The sequence below is a fragment of the Labeo rohita genome, chromosome 5 (assembly GCF_022985175.1).
Source record: "Labeo rohita strain BAU-BD-2019 chromosome 5, IGBB_LRoh.1.0, whole genome shotgun sequence".
Lineage (NCBI taxonomy): Eukaryota > Metazoa > Chordata > Actinopteri > Cypriniformes > Cyprinidae > Labeo > Labeo rohita.
In genome coordinates, this window is record NC_066873.1 from 23325383 (window position 1) to 23340520 (window position 15138).

The following is a 15138-nucleotide window of genomic DNA, read 5'->3' on the forward strand; positions in this document are numbered from 1 at the left end:
TTTGGGAGCATTTGTGTAAGTAACTGTAATTTGGTGCGACTTGTTTTCATTTCTTTACAAAACCTTTGCTAAGTACTGCACAGTATATGACTGCTGTGAGCTGATGCAGTGAGCCGTTCTATCCAACATATCCTTACATAACCAATTAAACTTTATCTATACATATTTAGCTTTAATGCAGATTTTAGATATTAGTCATCAATCACTCACATTGCGCTCCATTGGAACTCGGAACTGGCCGGTTTTTGCTCCAAGCGTTTTCTTTCTGTTCCGGATTTGCACTGCATTGCAATTAGGGGTATGCGATATGAACATTTTTGATTCTTGACGATTAAAATATCCCTACGATCTGCTGTTACTGAAGAAATAAAGTAAGCCTATCGCGCCTCTGTCTCACGTGACATACATTCACACCAAATGTTTACTCAGCAGCAGAATTCCATTCACTAAACACTGCACTTATTTGCAATCACACAAGTACATTATTTGCATGCGCTTTAAACCTTGCCGCTTAAACATTTAATTCCCGTGCTGTTCTTACATACGCTTACATTTGAAGCGTGCGCACTCAAAAAATATATAAATAAATAAAAAGCCCGTCAAACTGCGCCTGATTACTGGAGTAAGTTATCTTTCATGTGTGGTTTGGCCCAGGTGTTTTATGTAGCATAATTTCACAAAGCTATATCTGTCAGACCATTCTGTTTTTGCTTCAGATATTGAAATTATAATCTAATTTAAATCAGAAACAGCTCATGCATGCAACATCTTTGTGTGGATTAAATTTAAAAATGCAGTGGTTGCCTCTAATTTAAATGGCTATAGAGAGTTTGACCTGTAATAAAGAAAATAAACATCTTGTTCATGTCATATTTTCATTCTTTCTTGTCCCTTTCTTAAGGCAATAAATAATTATTAATTATTCCATTCCATTCAGTTAGCAGTTGTGGTGCTCCTAAATTTTTTGAAGTTGGGAGCACCAGTGCTACCAAGTAAAAAAGTTAATTTCAAGCCCTGTATATAAATTTTCTTTTCTTTTCTTTTTTTTTTTTTACAAAAAATTTCTGAAATGTTTGCCTCAAAAAAATGATTTCTTTACGACTGAAGAAAGAAAGATATGAACATCTTGGATGACAAAGGGGTGAATACATAATCTGTACTAAATTTTTGCTCTGGAAGTGAACTACTCCTTTGAACCAGTTTAATATACAAATTAAAAACCACTGGTCTGGCTATGTAGCAAATAGGCGTATAAACTATTTTTCTGCCTGGGGCTGGCTGTGATATTTCCCCTAAAATATTTTGGCAGCCGTCTTGTTTATGTTAATTTAATGCTTATGGATGTGTGTGAATATTATGACAACCAACATACCTACAATTTGTAAAACCTATACAACACACACAATCTAGCATGTACACACACATTACCTTGGCAGTGAGTGCTGTTGAGTCTCTTGTATCCCTGAGGGCACGTGGAGCCAAAGTCCTCTACTATAGTCTGGTGTTTCCCAGCATCTGAAATGAAAGAAATTCAGATAATTTATTAATCATTTCTATTACGAAAGCATCTGTACTAGATACTTTGGTTGTTTGACTAAGCCAGAACATGAAACTATGAAACATCAAACCAATGAAAGGAATGTTAAAAAAAAAAAATTGGTGGAACGTTGAGAAAATTGATGAAAGAAGTGTCCGTGAGGGGATTTAAGTCGAAGAGAAACTGGTAGCACGGGGTGCTGTGTGTGATGTGCTTCACTTCTGTGTGTGAGAAAGAGAGAAAAGAGCCGCAGTGGGAACATTTCTCGCAAGCTGATATTTTCTCTTCTGTATAAGAACATGTGAGAACAGAGACAGAGTGGCTTTCCAGAAAGGCTTTTGCCAAAGCCAACATTTTTTCATCCTTTTTTCCAGCCTTCACTTTTGTCTCCTTTTACTGCAAAGGGTGTGTCATTGGAAAATATGGTGATGTTGCTGAGGCACGAAGACACTCACAGACATTCACACACACTCGTACGCAAACACTAACACATATCCGCTCGCACACAAGCGTTCACCAGGCCAGGATTACCGTTTGACTGAGCTCTGAGACATCAAATGGGTTACAGAGAGAAAATAGGAGTGGAAAAAAGCATTTTTCTTCCAGCACATATTGAGCCTTACAGTAACTCCAACTCTGCAATGACACATTCCCACCTGTCAAGCTACGCCAGGGTGAGTTTATAAGGAAAAACAGACCCGAGCAGTGGGACTGTGAGATGAACTGTCATTTTTAAAGAATTAGTAATGAGAATGGGTTGTTTTTGGCCTGACACACACTTTGATTTCAGACACAAACAATGAAATGCAACTCCATAAGAAAAGTTAAATTATATAACAGAAATCGTTTGAACTTACAAGGTAGTAATGGGCATTTGTAACATTTATTTTGGCCCCAAGAATTACCCACACTGCCACAGCAGTCTTCCTGATTGGTCAGACCAGGGAGAGGGTTACTACTACACTACAAAAAGAGAGAGTAAGAATTAGAGTGTTGTTAAATATATATTAAAAAAGAAATTCAGAGGCAAATCAGATTTTCTGTATCGTCTCATCTGCTTCTGTCACTCACAGCCTGTTTGGGTGTGGTTTCCTGGAAGCACCGCCCCTTAGGTTTATGTGTCTGTGGAGGGAGGCGGGTCACAGTCTTGGTACTGTAAGGCTTGTTCTCTGATTGGTCGACAGGTTGAATGACAACTGAAGTGTCTGGTGTGTGAACAACACGGACATTGACCTGCACTGGAGAGGTAAATAAACAGAGACCAAAAAGAAGGAAATACAGTTATTTTTAAATAACTTTTTAATAATAATGAAGAGTAGAAAAGCATTAAAGGAGAAGTCCACTTCCAAAACAAAGATTTACATATAATGTACTCACACCCTTGTCATCCAAGATGTTGATGTCTTTCTTTCTTCAGTCAGAAAGAAATTATGTTTTTTGAGGAAAACATTTCAGCGTTTTTCCCCATATAATAGACCAATATTATGCCTTGGTTTTGAACTTCCAAAATGCAGTTTTAAACGATCCCAAATGCGGTTGTAAACGATCCAAGCCGAGAAAGAAGGGTCTTATCTAGTGAAACGATCTGTTATTTTTATAAAAATAATACAGTTTATATTTTTTAATGCCAAAGGCTTGTTTTGTCTCACTCTGCCTAGACTCTTTTTTTACGGTTCATGACAGTTAGGGTATGTCGAAAAACTCCCATCTCATGTTCTCCCTCAACTTCAAAATCATCACTGTTTTACCTTTTTTTGTAAAGGGCGTTTGATCTTTGCATGTTCACTTTGCAAACACTGGGTCGGTACTTCTGCAGCGATGTAGGATGATTTTGAAATGATTTTTGAAGTTGAGGGAGAAAATACGATTGGAGTTTTTTGACATACCCTAACTGTCTTGAGTCAGAATACACAGAGTTCAGGGAAAGAAAGGCAAGACGAGCATTTGAGATTTAAAAGTATTTAAATTGTATTTTTTAATGAAAATAACCGATCATTACGCTAGATAAGACCCTTCTTCCTCAGCTGGGATCGTTTACAACCGCATCTGGGATCATTTGAAGCCACATTTAAATTGTATTTTGGAAGTACAAAGTCAGGGCACCATATCAGTCCATTATATGGAGAAAAATGCTGAAATGTTTTCCTCAAAAAACATAATTTCTTTACGACTGAAGAAAGAAAGACATGAACATCTTGGATGACAAGGGTGTGAGTACATTACATGTGGATCTTCGTTTTGGAAGTGGACTTCTCCTTTAAGCATAAACATATATACGATTTGATATCACAAATTCAACAAAAAAATCTGGTTATTTTAGTTTTATTAAAATAACCATTTTATTTATTTGTTTAATATTATAGTATCTTTTATATTTCCAATTTTCAATTTAATTTAAGTTTTTAAGTTTCAGTAAATTTTTGTCTTTTGTCATTTTTATTAGTTTTTATTCAAATATTTATACATTTTATTTTCTTTCAGCCTTACTTTAATGAACAAAAATTACTGTTTTATAGTTTGTTTGTTTTTTGGCATACAATAACAACACTATAAAAACCACACTGGAAACACTTTACAGTAAGGCTCATTAGTTAACATTAGTTAACATGAACTAGGAATGCTTCAAAATCAACTTCAACTTTATTTAAACTCAACATCAAAATCGTCCTACATCACTGTTTTACTTTTTTTTGTAAAGGGCGTTTGATCTTTGCATGTTCACTTTGTAAAAACTGGGTTGGTACTTCTGCAGGGCGATTTTGAAGTTGAAGGAGAAAATGAGATGGGAGTTTTTCAACATACCCTAACTGTAATGAACCGGAATACAAATAGTTCACACAGAGCTAGACAAGATGAGCATTTGGGAATAAAAAGTATATAAACTGTAAATTTAAAAAAATAATAATAATAACCGATTGTTTCAAAAGACCCTTATTTCTCGGCTGGGATCATTTAGAGCTTTTAAAGCTGCATTTAAACTGCATTTTGGAAGCTCAAACTAATGGGCACTATAGAAGTCCACTATATGAAGAGAATCCTGAAATGTTTTCCTCAAAAAACATCATTTCTTTACGACTGAAGAAAGAAAGATATGAACATCTTGGATGACAAGGGGGTGAGTACATTATCTGTACATTTTTGTTCTTGAAGTGAACTTTAATATTAATTTCAGCATTTACAAATGCATGACATATGATCAAGTTTCCACTCCTTAGCCCATCATCCCACACAGAATGGTTTAGAATGAGCTTTAGTCAATCTTTTGATCTCTTGATTTCTGCATGGAAAGATTCTCACTTCGGCTTTACTTTTGTACACATGTGAATGAGACCACATTTCAGTCACATTAAAAGTGAAAATGTCCTGTGCGCCAATTACCTTCAGAAGAGTGATGTCCAGTGCCTTGCAGAGTAATCACAGAGCGTGTCTGTGTCATCTGCTGCCGTCCACCTGTGCCACCTGACTCTGACAGACCCTGGGACTCACTAGGCATCACCTAGAAAGATTCATTTATTCTCAGTGAATTATTCATCTAAACAAATGACACATTCTGTATATTATTTCTTTCACGACTAGTTTTGCACCATCAGTTTATCTTTTCAGAATCAAGATGACAACTGGAAAAAAAATTAACTTTTGAATTTTTCCAAGGGTGCAGTTGCTTATAAGTCAGTGGAACACACAGCGTGAAGGAGACGCTCACCTGCACGCTGTAGACGGGCTGCTTGTTGCCACGAGAAGCTTGAGTCCGGAGTGGGAATTGGCAGAGGCGTCCGGTAAAGCCTGGTGGACAGAGACAGTTTGTGCGGGTACTGCATACTCCTCCATTCATACAGGTGAGAGGACACACCACTGCAAACACAGACAGATTACAGATTAGACATTTAAATAATATAATCATTATTATATATCTTATAGTTTAGATATTATTGCATCTTGTATAGTTCACATATAAATTAACTATACAATGTAAATCAAACACATATTTGCATACATACAGAGAGTTAATACATGACATCATCCACAAGATTAAAAGAGAGTGAAAGAGTGAAAAACTGAAAAAAATGTTAGCACGTACTAACTTTTTATGAGGGCAGAGGCTTTTGCAGACTGCATTTCATTATTTTTCTCTGTTGTAAAAGCACAAGACCTGGTTTAAGCATGGATTCAGAGTATGTGCTTCATATTGTAGCGTGTCAGACTGTGGTCTGGTTAGAGCACTCTTATGTGGGCAGAAATATCAAGCCAGGCTTAACCAGATTATTCTGGAACACTGGCACAAGTAACATCACTATTTAATACCAGCTCATGGTGGTTTCAGAGGGAAAAATCCAGTCTGTTATTGTGTTCTGTCTGTGAAGACCTACTCTATAAATTATTCAAGGGTATATTTAGTGACAGCTGCATTAAAGGTAGGAGATAAATAAAAGACAGATAAAATGTTTTAATAAAAATGGACGATTTAACATAAGAGACAATAATGACAAGAAGCATTCAGAGCAGAGTGTAACCAAGTTATTGATTTTATAGTTTTTAAAATGTACAGTTCGGAAAAAAGTAAGACCGTACATACTATATATGCTTAAAAAAAAAAGGATGTAGCACTGTGTAGTACTACATAGTAGGGCGTTCATGGTTCTTCGATTCAGTTCGAGTACTCGATCATAAAAAATATCCTCGATTGCAGTTTGCCCCTGTCATGTATCCGGCAAAACTTTTGAAGTGGCACATTCACTGCTCATTGCTATTATATATGTATTTTAAGTAATTTTAAAGGCTATTCTTTGCTTAGGTCTATTTTTATTACCTCGAAAAATTGTATTATAATTATCCGATTACTCGATTAATCATCAGAATAATTGACTGATTCCTTGATTACCAAAATAAAAGCAATGCTTTTAAACACCAAGAAAATAAATGAGCAAAATCTAATCTCAAATAAAATACATGATAAAAACAAATGTCCATTAAATATCTGTATTCAAAATCCTGTAAATCACACATGTGGATTTTAAAAGCAGGTCATATGGGTTTTTGAAAAATATATTTTTTTTACAGTTTGTAATGTAGCTGAAAAAGTTTGATTACAAAGTTGTAATCAAAATAGTGCATTATACATACAGTACTGTCTCTCAAAAGAGAGTGTCAATTCAGAACTGCCTTAACGAGTTGCCATATTTTCGAATCTTTTGCTTATTACCGATCTGCGTTACTCAGCAACACATTAGCATAATCCCCACCTTCCCGTGAAATACGAACAGTCCACAAACACTTCCACTAGTTAGTGTGTTTACATCATGTTGAGAAGATGCTGTGTTCTGCCCTGTGAAAGCAAGTTTTTGTTTTTATTGCTAAAAGATGATGTGAAGAATCAGTGGTTCAAATTCATTTTTTCCATGATACCACAGCAATACAATTCAAACTTTTTCTTGTGTGCGTCATTTTAGAGGAGGCTGCTTCTCTAATCTTGGCTTTTTCTTCTTTATTTGGACTAACAAGGGTCTCCGAACCATAACCTCTAAGTACGATGCGTCATATGTACATTTTCAAGTAAGTGATCAAAATATAAATATATAAAAGGTTTTTTATGTGAATATGTGATGCATACCTAGTGCAAATTTAGGTTTCCAGGCAAACCACAATATTACTGTCTTACTGAAGTAGTTCTGATAATTTGCTGTGAACCCACTATTTTCAAAGAATGTGTCGATTAATGTAGACTGTCGTTCTAATTACTTTGTTTGATAATAAAGAATGTAACCTAGACATATTTTGGTTTAGAAAACTGTGTTGTTTCATTAGTTAGTCACGTTAACACTTGTCTAATGTATCCACCATTATTGTTTTGTTATGTGTTTGCAGTTTAGCAGCTAAACTTTAGCTGTGGGCAGTTATTTTGTGTCATTATTTTAAGAACGGATTGGAGCACTATAGTATTGTTTTATTTAAAGGTGCAGGGTTGCCAGGTTTTAACAACAAAACCCACCCAGTTCCAACTCAAAACCCCAATCACGTTTTATCATCCCCCTTATTAAAATCACGTCCCGGCGTGTAAAAAAAAACAAAAAACGTTTTTTTTTGTCTGGCTTCCCCTGGTAAATTTGCATTTCAGGGCCTAAATATGATGTTATTGGGGTAGCTTCAACCCGCAGACATCAAAAACAAGCAGACTTGGCAACACAGATCGCAGCGCTCGCTAACTTGCTCAAATACTCCTCTCTGTGCCAATCACAACAGGCTTGGCCAGCTGACCAATCAGAGCAGAGTAAGGCTTATGGAAAGGAGGGGTTTACAGACAGTTTGCTCAGAACCACTTCGAAATCACTGACAAATGACTTTTTTTATAAATATAAATTCTGAGAAAATTACAATGTTTTCCGATCTAAGATGCATTTAAACCTGTTGTAGGAGACTCCAACACAATATTAGGACAATTCTAAAAAAAACATATGACCTGCTCTTTAAACTTCTAGCCCATAATCAGCAAGAATTTATATTTAAACCTATTTATTGTAACATCAAGCTTCTAGTTTTAGACTTAATATGTTAATATGTAAACAAGTATTTTCATATTTAGCCCCTGCTAAATGAAGAATATGAAAGAAAATGTTGTCAGGAAGACCATTTATAGACAAACATGGAAATAAACTATTTAAAATTATTTTCCGCCAAGAAAAACAAGCCACGATTGAGCCAACAACTATAAAGTCAGTGGACTGAAAAGAGCTTGAGAGCAGATGTGCAAAACAACACAAAAATTCTGGATTCTTGATTCTAGACAACCAGAGGAAATTTTGAAGAGCTCAAAGGCATATGATCAGGCTGGCAGTAGCAAACTGTGGCTTGCCTGTAGCTTGATGAGGACAACACACGGAAACAATTACAGCTGGACGGAGTCTGTCTGCATGTGTATGACTACCACCCACACATGCTCACACTGATTCAAGCTCCCACATCACCACCATTCTTACATTACATAAAAATAGGATGACTTTATAAGAATGTGCTTATGAGAGAGGGAAACACTTGAAGTAAAACCAAACCAGAAGATAACTATATATGACAGACACAAACAAACAACCAACCACGTTTTTAGCAAAAACAAACAGCCATGAGTGGAAAATGAAAGGTTAAAAGGTTTCTTTCTTACTTTATTGCTTTCTTCCTACCTTTCTAAAATATCCAGTAATCACAGCAGAGACACACTGAATTTAAAGTGCCATTCTGTCAGTGTCTGCATGTGTACCGTGAAGCTTTAATGCCTGTGTGGGTGTATAGGGTGTGTATATATGGCTGTGAGTGATTTTCTGTTTAGAAGCTTGTGCTTTTGCTTATGATGTGAATATGTATTCATAACTGTGTGTGTGTGTGTGTGTGAAGCTGTCTGTGTGTGTGGGAACGCTTCAGTGTGTCTGTGCTTGCTGAGTTAATTGCAGTACTCCAGACAGACAGAGGTTTCAAAAATACAGCTTTAGACTTCACTACACCACTAACTCACACACATACATGTGACTTTTCCAAGCAGCATTTAGTTCACAGGGAATGTGGTGCCTTTGTAGTATATCTTGCCTTCTTACACCCCAAATTTTAGTTTGACTGCTTCGACTAGCTTTGTTTTGCTTATTAAATATTTACTTTAATCTCAGAAAGGCCAGAACGCTACAAAACGCTCCAGATATCTTACAATATATTGTGTGCTTATGATTTCAGAGGAATGTCAAATACTTTCTTACGCTTAGCTGAGCTAAAGAGCATGTTAATGGATTTAACAGACCCAATGTGTGCGTATGTGTGTGTGTTGATGGGTGGGGTGTATGCGATAGGACAGACCGTGTGATGATTTTCTGCGGGTTAGTCGGGGGTGTGTCTGCTGTGCTCATCTAATCCATTGCCTGTCTGAAAATCGCTATGTATTTACAGTAAGAAGCTGAAAGCTTCATACCAGCTTTCTCACACCTCAGTTTAAAAAGCAGGCAGCTGAATCCATAAACCTGCCACAGCAGTGGATAAATCAGTTTCACTGGGTTCACCTCAGGTCCTTGAACTGCTTTAATCTGAGACACACACGGAAAGTAAATAACCTTTTACTGATTGTGTTCTTAAAACATCTTTCCTCGCCAGTTAAATACTTAAAATATTTTTATTTTTAAACTCTTGGGGTGGTGTAAGGTAATATATTGTGGGTGTAGGTCAAACTACTCAGTGTAAATCACATGAGAGGAGCAACCAAGTCAAATGCTAGCTAAAAGCTCATTTAAAAAAGCATCTTGTGCCAAGTCAAAATTACATATGAGATGTTTTTAATGTCATTGCTTGTAGCCAGCCATACAATTAGAGCGCAAACTAAGAATTTTGCGTTCAATTTCTCATCTAGATCAAATAAAAAAGCGTCTCGTCCTCTCCATCTCAATTATAATTCAGACTATGCTCAGATTTACCAAGATACCAAAGTCTGCTACCAAGTCTGAAGCTTCATTAAGAACTCCAAAAAATTCTCATCAGATGATTCATAACTAAGTCTAAGAGCAAATTCTGAGCAATAATACTGCAATCTCTGTTTGACTCTGTGATGGAGGAGGACCACCTGTTGAGCACAATGCAAATTATTTATAAAAGTCGCATACACTACCATTCAAAAGTTTGGGGATGTTAAAGGGATAGTTCACCCAAAAATGAAAATTCTGTCATTAATTACTCACCCTTGTGTCATTCCAAACCCGTAAGACCTTTGTTCATCTTTGGAACACAAATTATGATATTTTTGATGAAGACAGAAATGCAACTACCATGTTCAAGGCCAAGAAAAGTAGCAAGGACACAGTTAAAATGTCCATGTGACATTTTGAGATTCAACCTTAATTTTATGAAGCTACGAGAATACTTTTTGTGCACAAAGCAGGGTCACGATTTCTCAATTCAATTGGTATACTTGATTTAAAAAAAATACACAGCTACAATTTGCCTGTGTCAAGTAACCGGCAAAATACTGGAAGTGGCGTATTCCACGGATGAGAATCCCGGAGGATGCGGCGTTCCAAATGAGACGCAGCCTATTAAATGTATTATTAGACCGTTTTCCAAGGCTGCATGCTATTAAATCCATTTAAAAATTCATAATAAAGCATAATTCCATTGTGAATTCACTATGCTACGATTCAATTAAATTAATATATGCGGTGCAGGTTTAATATATGCGCTTCAGTTATTTACATTTGTGTAGGTTATGTATGTACGTGTCAGAGCGGCTCCATTTACAGTAAATGCTGCTCCATAGGAACTGTTATCATTTACACATTTTTATGTGTGGAGTGTCTCAAACTCCATTTCTGCATATCGCTGTCACTTTTGGCTTATTATAACGTTCATCTGGGATCGCAACGTGCAACATTTCATCAGATTTCTAAGGTAAGTCATTTATAAACCTACGCAAACACAGAAGAATACATCAGTATGTAAGTAGTGTTTCTCAATATGCTAACTGTTTGTAGCAATTTCAAAATAAAAGCTCAAACCCTTACTCTGAGTTTACACATTTTAATGTCCACATATTAAAGGAATTATAGTGGGTGTAGCATTTTTGTCATAAAGAAATGGCCAAATACTAAAGATTAAGTGGACATTTGAATTAAATGTTGTTTAGTTAATATTAAACAAGGACTAGATTGCGCTGTGAAGTGTAAAAACAATCATTAGGCCATTGGTGCCCTCTGCAGGCATTTGTTATAATGCATAATGTACATTAGTTCTATTGTTTATAATACATTATGTATTTTAACAGTTTTGTTCAATAAAACCACATGATTACTTGTTTTGACACTATTTGAACTAATTATTATTGACTGATTGCTATTATATATGTATTTTAAGTAATTCTAAAGGCTATTGTTAGCTTAGGTATATTTTTCAAAAAAAGCATTATAATTATCCGATTACTCAATAAATTGTCAGAATAATCGACCGATTACTCGATTACCAAAATAATCGTTAGTGACAGCCCTAGCACAAAGAAAACAAAAATAACTTTATTCTACAATTTCCTCTTTTCTGTGTCAGTCTTCGACGAGAGTTTACAAGAATAACATGACACATGCGCGTGGTGCTGCTGACGCAGGAGCCATCGTTCTGACGTAGAACATCCATCGCTCTTAGTTCATCATCCTCTCGGTCAAAATCTTCAGACTTTTACAAAGACTGTTTTATGTACAGTGTGCGTCTTCTCTGCATGTAAACAAGCCGCACTGCATCTGGGTTCTACGTCAGAATGCCAGCTCTTGCATCAGCAGCACCACACGCATACATAATTGTATTCTTGAATTTGTTTATTATTTGAACAGAAATACAGTAAAAATGTATTATTGTTAAATATTATTACAATTTAAAAGTACTGTTATCTATTTTAATAAATTTTAAAATATAATTCATTCCTGTGATGGCAAAGCTGAATTTTCAACGGCCATTACTCCAGTATTCAGTGCTAAATGATCCTTTAGAAATTAATCTGATATGCTTATTTGGTTTTTAATAACATTTTTCAGCATTATTTGAAATATAGATAATAGATTTTTGAACACTTTTGATCAATTTAATGTATCTTTGCTAAAAAAATAAAAAAAAAACACATATTTTTTCTTAAACTTACTGACCCCAAACTTTTGAATGGTAGCGGATGTGGACAAACTTCAGCACTATCCATTAAAAAAACTGTTAACACAATATTGCTGTCAGTCAGCTCTCTATCTCAGTTGGTCAGTGTGCTCAACAGAAGTCCAAAACCCAAAAATGTACCTTTTTGCAAGCAGAGGTATGAAAAAACTGATGTGTTTTGAATTCTCTCTAAAACACCACACACACACACACACACATACTTACATACTTGCTTTTTTTTGAACACACAAGGCTTTTAAACAGTTACACAGCAAACCGCTGGCCATAAACTATTTCTTCAAAACAAAGGAAACAACCAGGTATAATTGTTTCAGAGGTTTAGAAGGAAGGAGAGAAAAAAATTAATCGAGGAATGAGTAAATGACAGATAGTGGAAAAGGAAAAAATGAGACTGTTTAAAATATTCACACAAAGAAGTGTAAGCTGTTTTCCTATAATGCACCAGTGGCTGAGCAGGAACTAGACCATTAAGTGTGTGTGTGTGTGAGAGAGAGAGAGGGAGAGAGGAAGAGAGAAAACTATGAGTGCAGTGGTACAGTACCATTGGTATAGTGCTGTTTTAGCAAAGAAATGTTCACATTCCTCAGATAGACTGGTGCAAAGGCCAGCAAGCTCAGACACATACACACAGAAGACTGGCTCTCCCTGGCAGAAACACACATGATATAACCACAATCCACTTGTGTTTTATTAATAATTATTATACATATATTAGACATCAAGTCTCTCTTTCTTTTTCCTCTCTGTATGTAGGCCTACATATACACATACGGAGAAAGAGAGAGTCAGAGAGAGAAAGAGAGTAGCTCTTTCATTAGTAAAGCACCACTGCTTTTATCCCCAGCCACCTCCTCACACAGATGAATCACTTTAGCACCAGTCAACATTAGTCATGAATGCTTCACCCGCAGGGTTATTCAGTTCAGATAAACTTCAACACCTACTTTTGAGAGTGCTTAATGACCGACCCATTTAAATATGACAAAAGGAAGGGGTTGTTCAGATGTGGAACAAAAGACCAACCCAGAGTTTCAGATTGGCCAATTTGCTCATAAAATAAGCATTTAAAAAATATAAAAGAAAAAAACTGCAGGTGACCTCGCAAACCAATAACTTGAAAACCAAGCAGACACATTTGCCAACAGGTTACTCTGGTAACGTTGTGAATAAACACATAAGCATTAAGCGGTAATCCTAAAAAGGATGGGCAACCAGCACTGACCTGCCTTTCAGCGAATCAATAAGCACCACTGAATGAATGTTACATCATCCAGTTAATAATGAAGAGCCAACACTTTTCAGGTCATTATAAGGCCGTGCTAAAAATATATATTATAACCGTTATAAAGTCAAAGCTCATTTAAGCAGAAATTCTCAGACATGTGGTTAGTGGTTAGTGTGCCAAAAAAACTGATTATGGTCATGAGGCAGATCCAAAAAACACTACCTATAACACGCACTGTTAAAAAAAACAAAAAAAAACAAAACAATAAAAACACACATACACACACCATTCAAAAATGTGGGGTCTGTAAAATTTTTTTAAAGGTGACATATCATGAAAATGTGACTTTTTCCACGTTTAACTGCTATAATCGCGTCCATCTACCAACCCAGAAAACAAATTGACAACCAAATAACTGTTCTTGTAAGCCTTTTTTCTGCAAGCATTTGAAAAACTAGCCGCTCAGATTTCACTCTCCCCGTGACGTAGGAAGGGGGTCTTACTATAATGTTACCGCCCCTTAATCTGCATGTTTCCACCCACAGCACTGTAATTTTGTTTTCGCAAGCGGCAACGGGGTAGCAGTTTTAACCCCATGGCAAAAGTTTAAGCAAAGCATGCTAACTGTTCTGTCTTTGGCTGCACGGAAAAGGACAAACACTAGAGTCCCAGACTCTGAGGAGACAAGAGAGCAGTGGATTTATTGATTTATTTACTGTATAGTACGTTGCTGCCACACAGATCTAATATAAACATACAAGTTCTTTCCCAGCTATTTATCTTCACAGACTTAACCAACTGTTTTTGTAAATCCTATGTGTATTTTTAACATAAACATAAATTTGACAGCTTAAGCGCAATAAGACATGAAAGAGAACTCACATTAGGGTTGTGCCGATAGGAAAGGAAGGAAAGGATGTGACGTGTGGCCAAGTATGGTGACCCATACTCGGAATTTGTGCTCTGCATTTAACCCATCCAAGTGCACACACACAGTAGTGAACACACACACCGTGAAAACACACCCGGAGCAGTGGGCAGCCATTTTGCTATCGCTGCGGTGTCCAGGGAGCAGTTGGGGATTTAGTGCCTTGCTCAAGGGACTCACCTCAGTCGTGGTATTGAGGGTGGAGAGAGTGCTGGTTATTCACTCCCTCCACCTTCAATCCATGCTGGACCTGGGACTCGAACCCACAACCTTTCGGTTACAAGCCTGGCGATAGTATCACGTATTGACGATAGTCAGAGATATCGCCTGTTGCTGATGCCTTTGATGATAGCAAGACGATTATTATTATTATTATCCTTCAAAAATAGACTAGGCGCCTAACTTGAGCGATGCAGTGCAGAGAGCAGCTTCTGGGGCACTTCAGAAAATTGCCATGAGGTGGCTGGTATAAACACAAGCATTGACAAGATTGGCTGCGTCGCATAGGCGATGCCAGGACACCTCCATCGGGTGGCATTTAAATTTCTACAGGGGGCACAAATCACCGTGAGCGGGATGGGGTGTTTCTGGGTGGGAAGTGTGCAATCTGTGATTGTGTGCAGTTGCTGACGCGTGCAGTTGCTATATAGCATTATACTTTATACAAAAACGGGAGGTAAATCATAACATACTGCAAGAATAAACAAAATAATATTAAAAATAAATGTGAATCACTCCGATTATTCCTCTGGGAGTAATCTGAGCAGTGTGCTGCTATTTATT

At 36.6% G+C, this 15138-nt stretch overlaps 1 protein-coding gene across 4 annotated transcripts in view; it reads right to left on the reverse strand.

Annotated features, from left to right (window-relative positions):
- Positions 1 to 15138, reverse strand: part of ltbp3 (latent transforming growth factor beta binding protein 3) — a 48454-nt gene that overhangs the window by 21916 nt on the left and 11400 nt on the right. For all 4 annotated transcript variants that reach the window (XM_051109176.1, XM_051109174.1, XM_051109173.1 and 1 more), the window contains exons 2-6: positions 5241 to 5389; positions 4916 to 5033; positions 2609 to 2775; positions 2395 to 2500; positions 1429 to 1515 (exon numbers count right to left, since the gene is read on the reverse strand). In XM_051109176.1, the coding sequence (XP_050965133.1) occupies positions 1429 to 1515; positions 2395 to 2500; positions 2609 to 2775; positions 4916 to 5033; positions 5241 to 5389 (627 nt within the window). The remainder of the gene's footprint in view (positions 1 to 1428; positions 1516 to 2394; positions 2501 to 2608; positions 2776 to 4915; positions 5034 to 5240; positions 5390 to 15138) is intronic.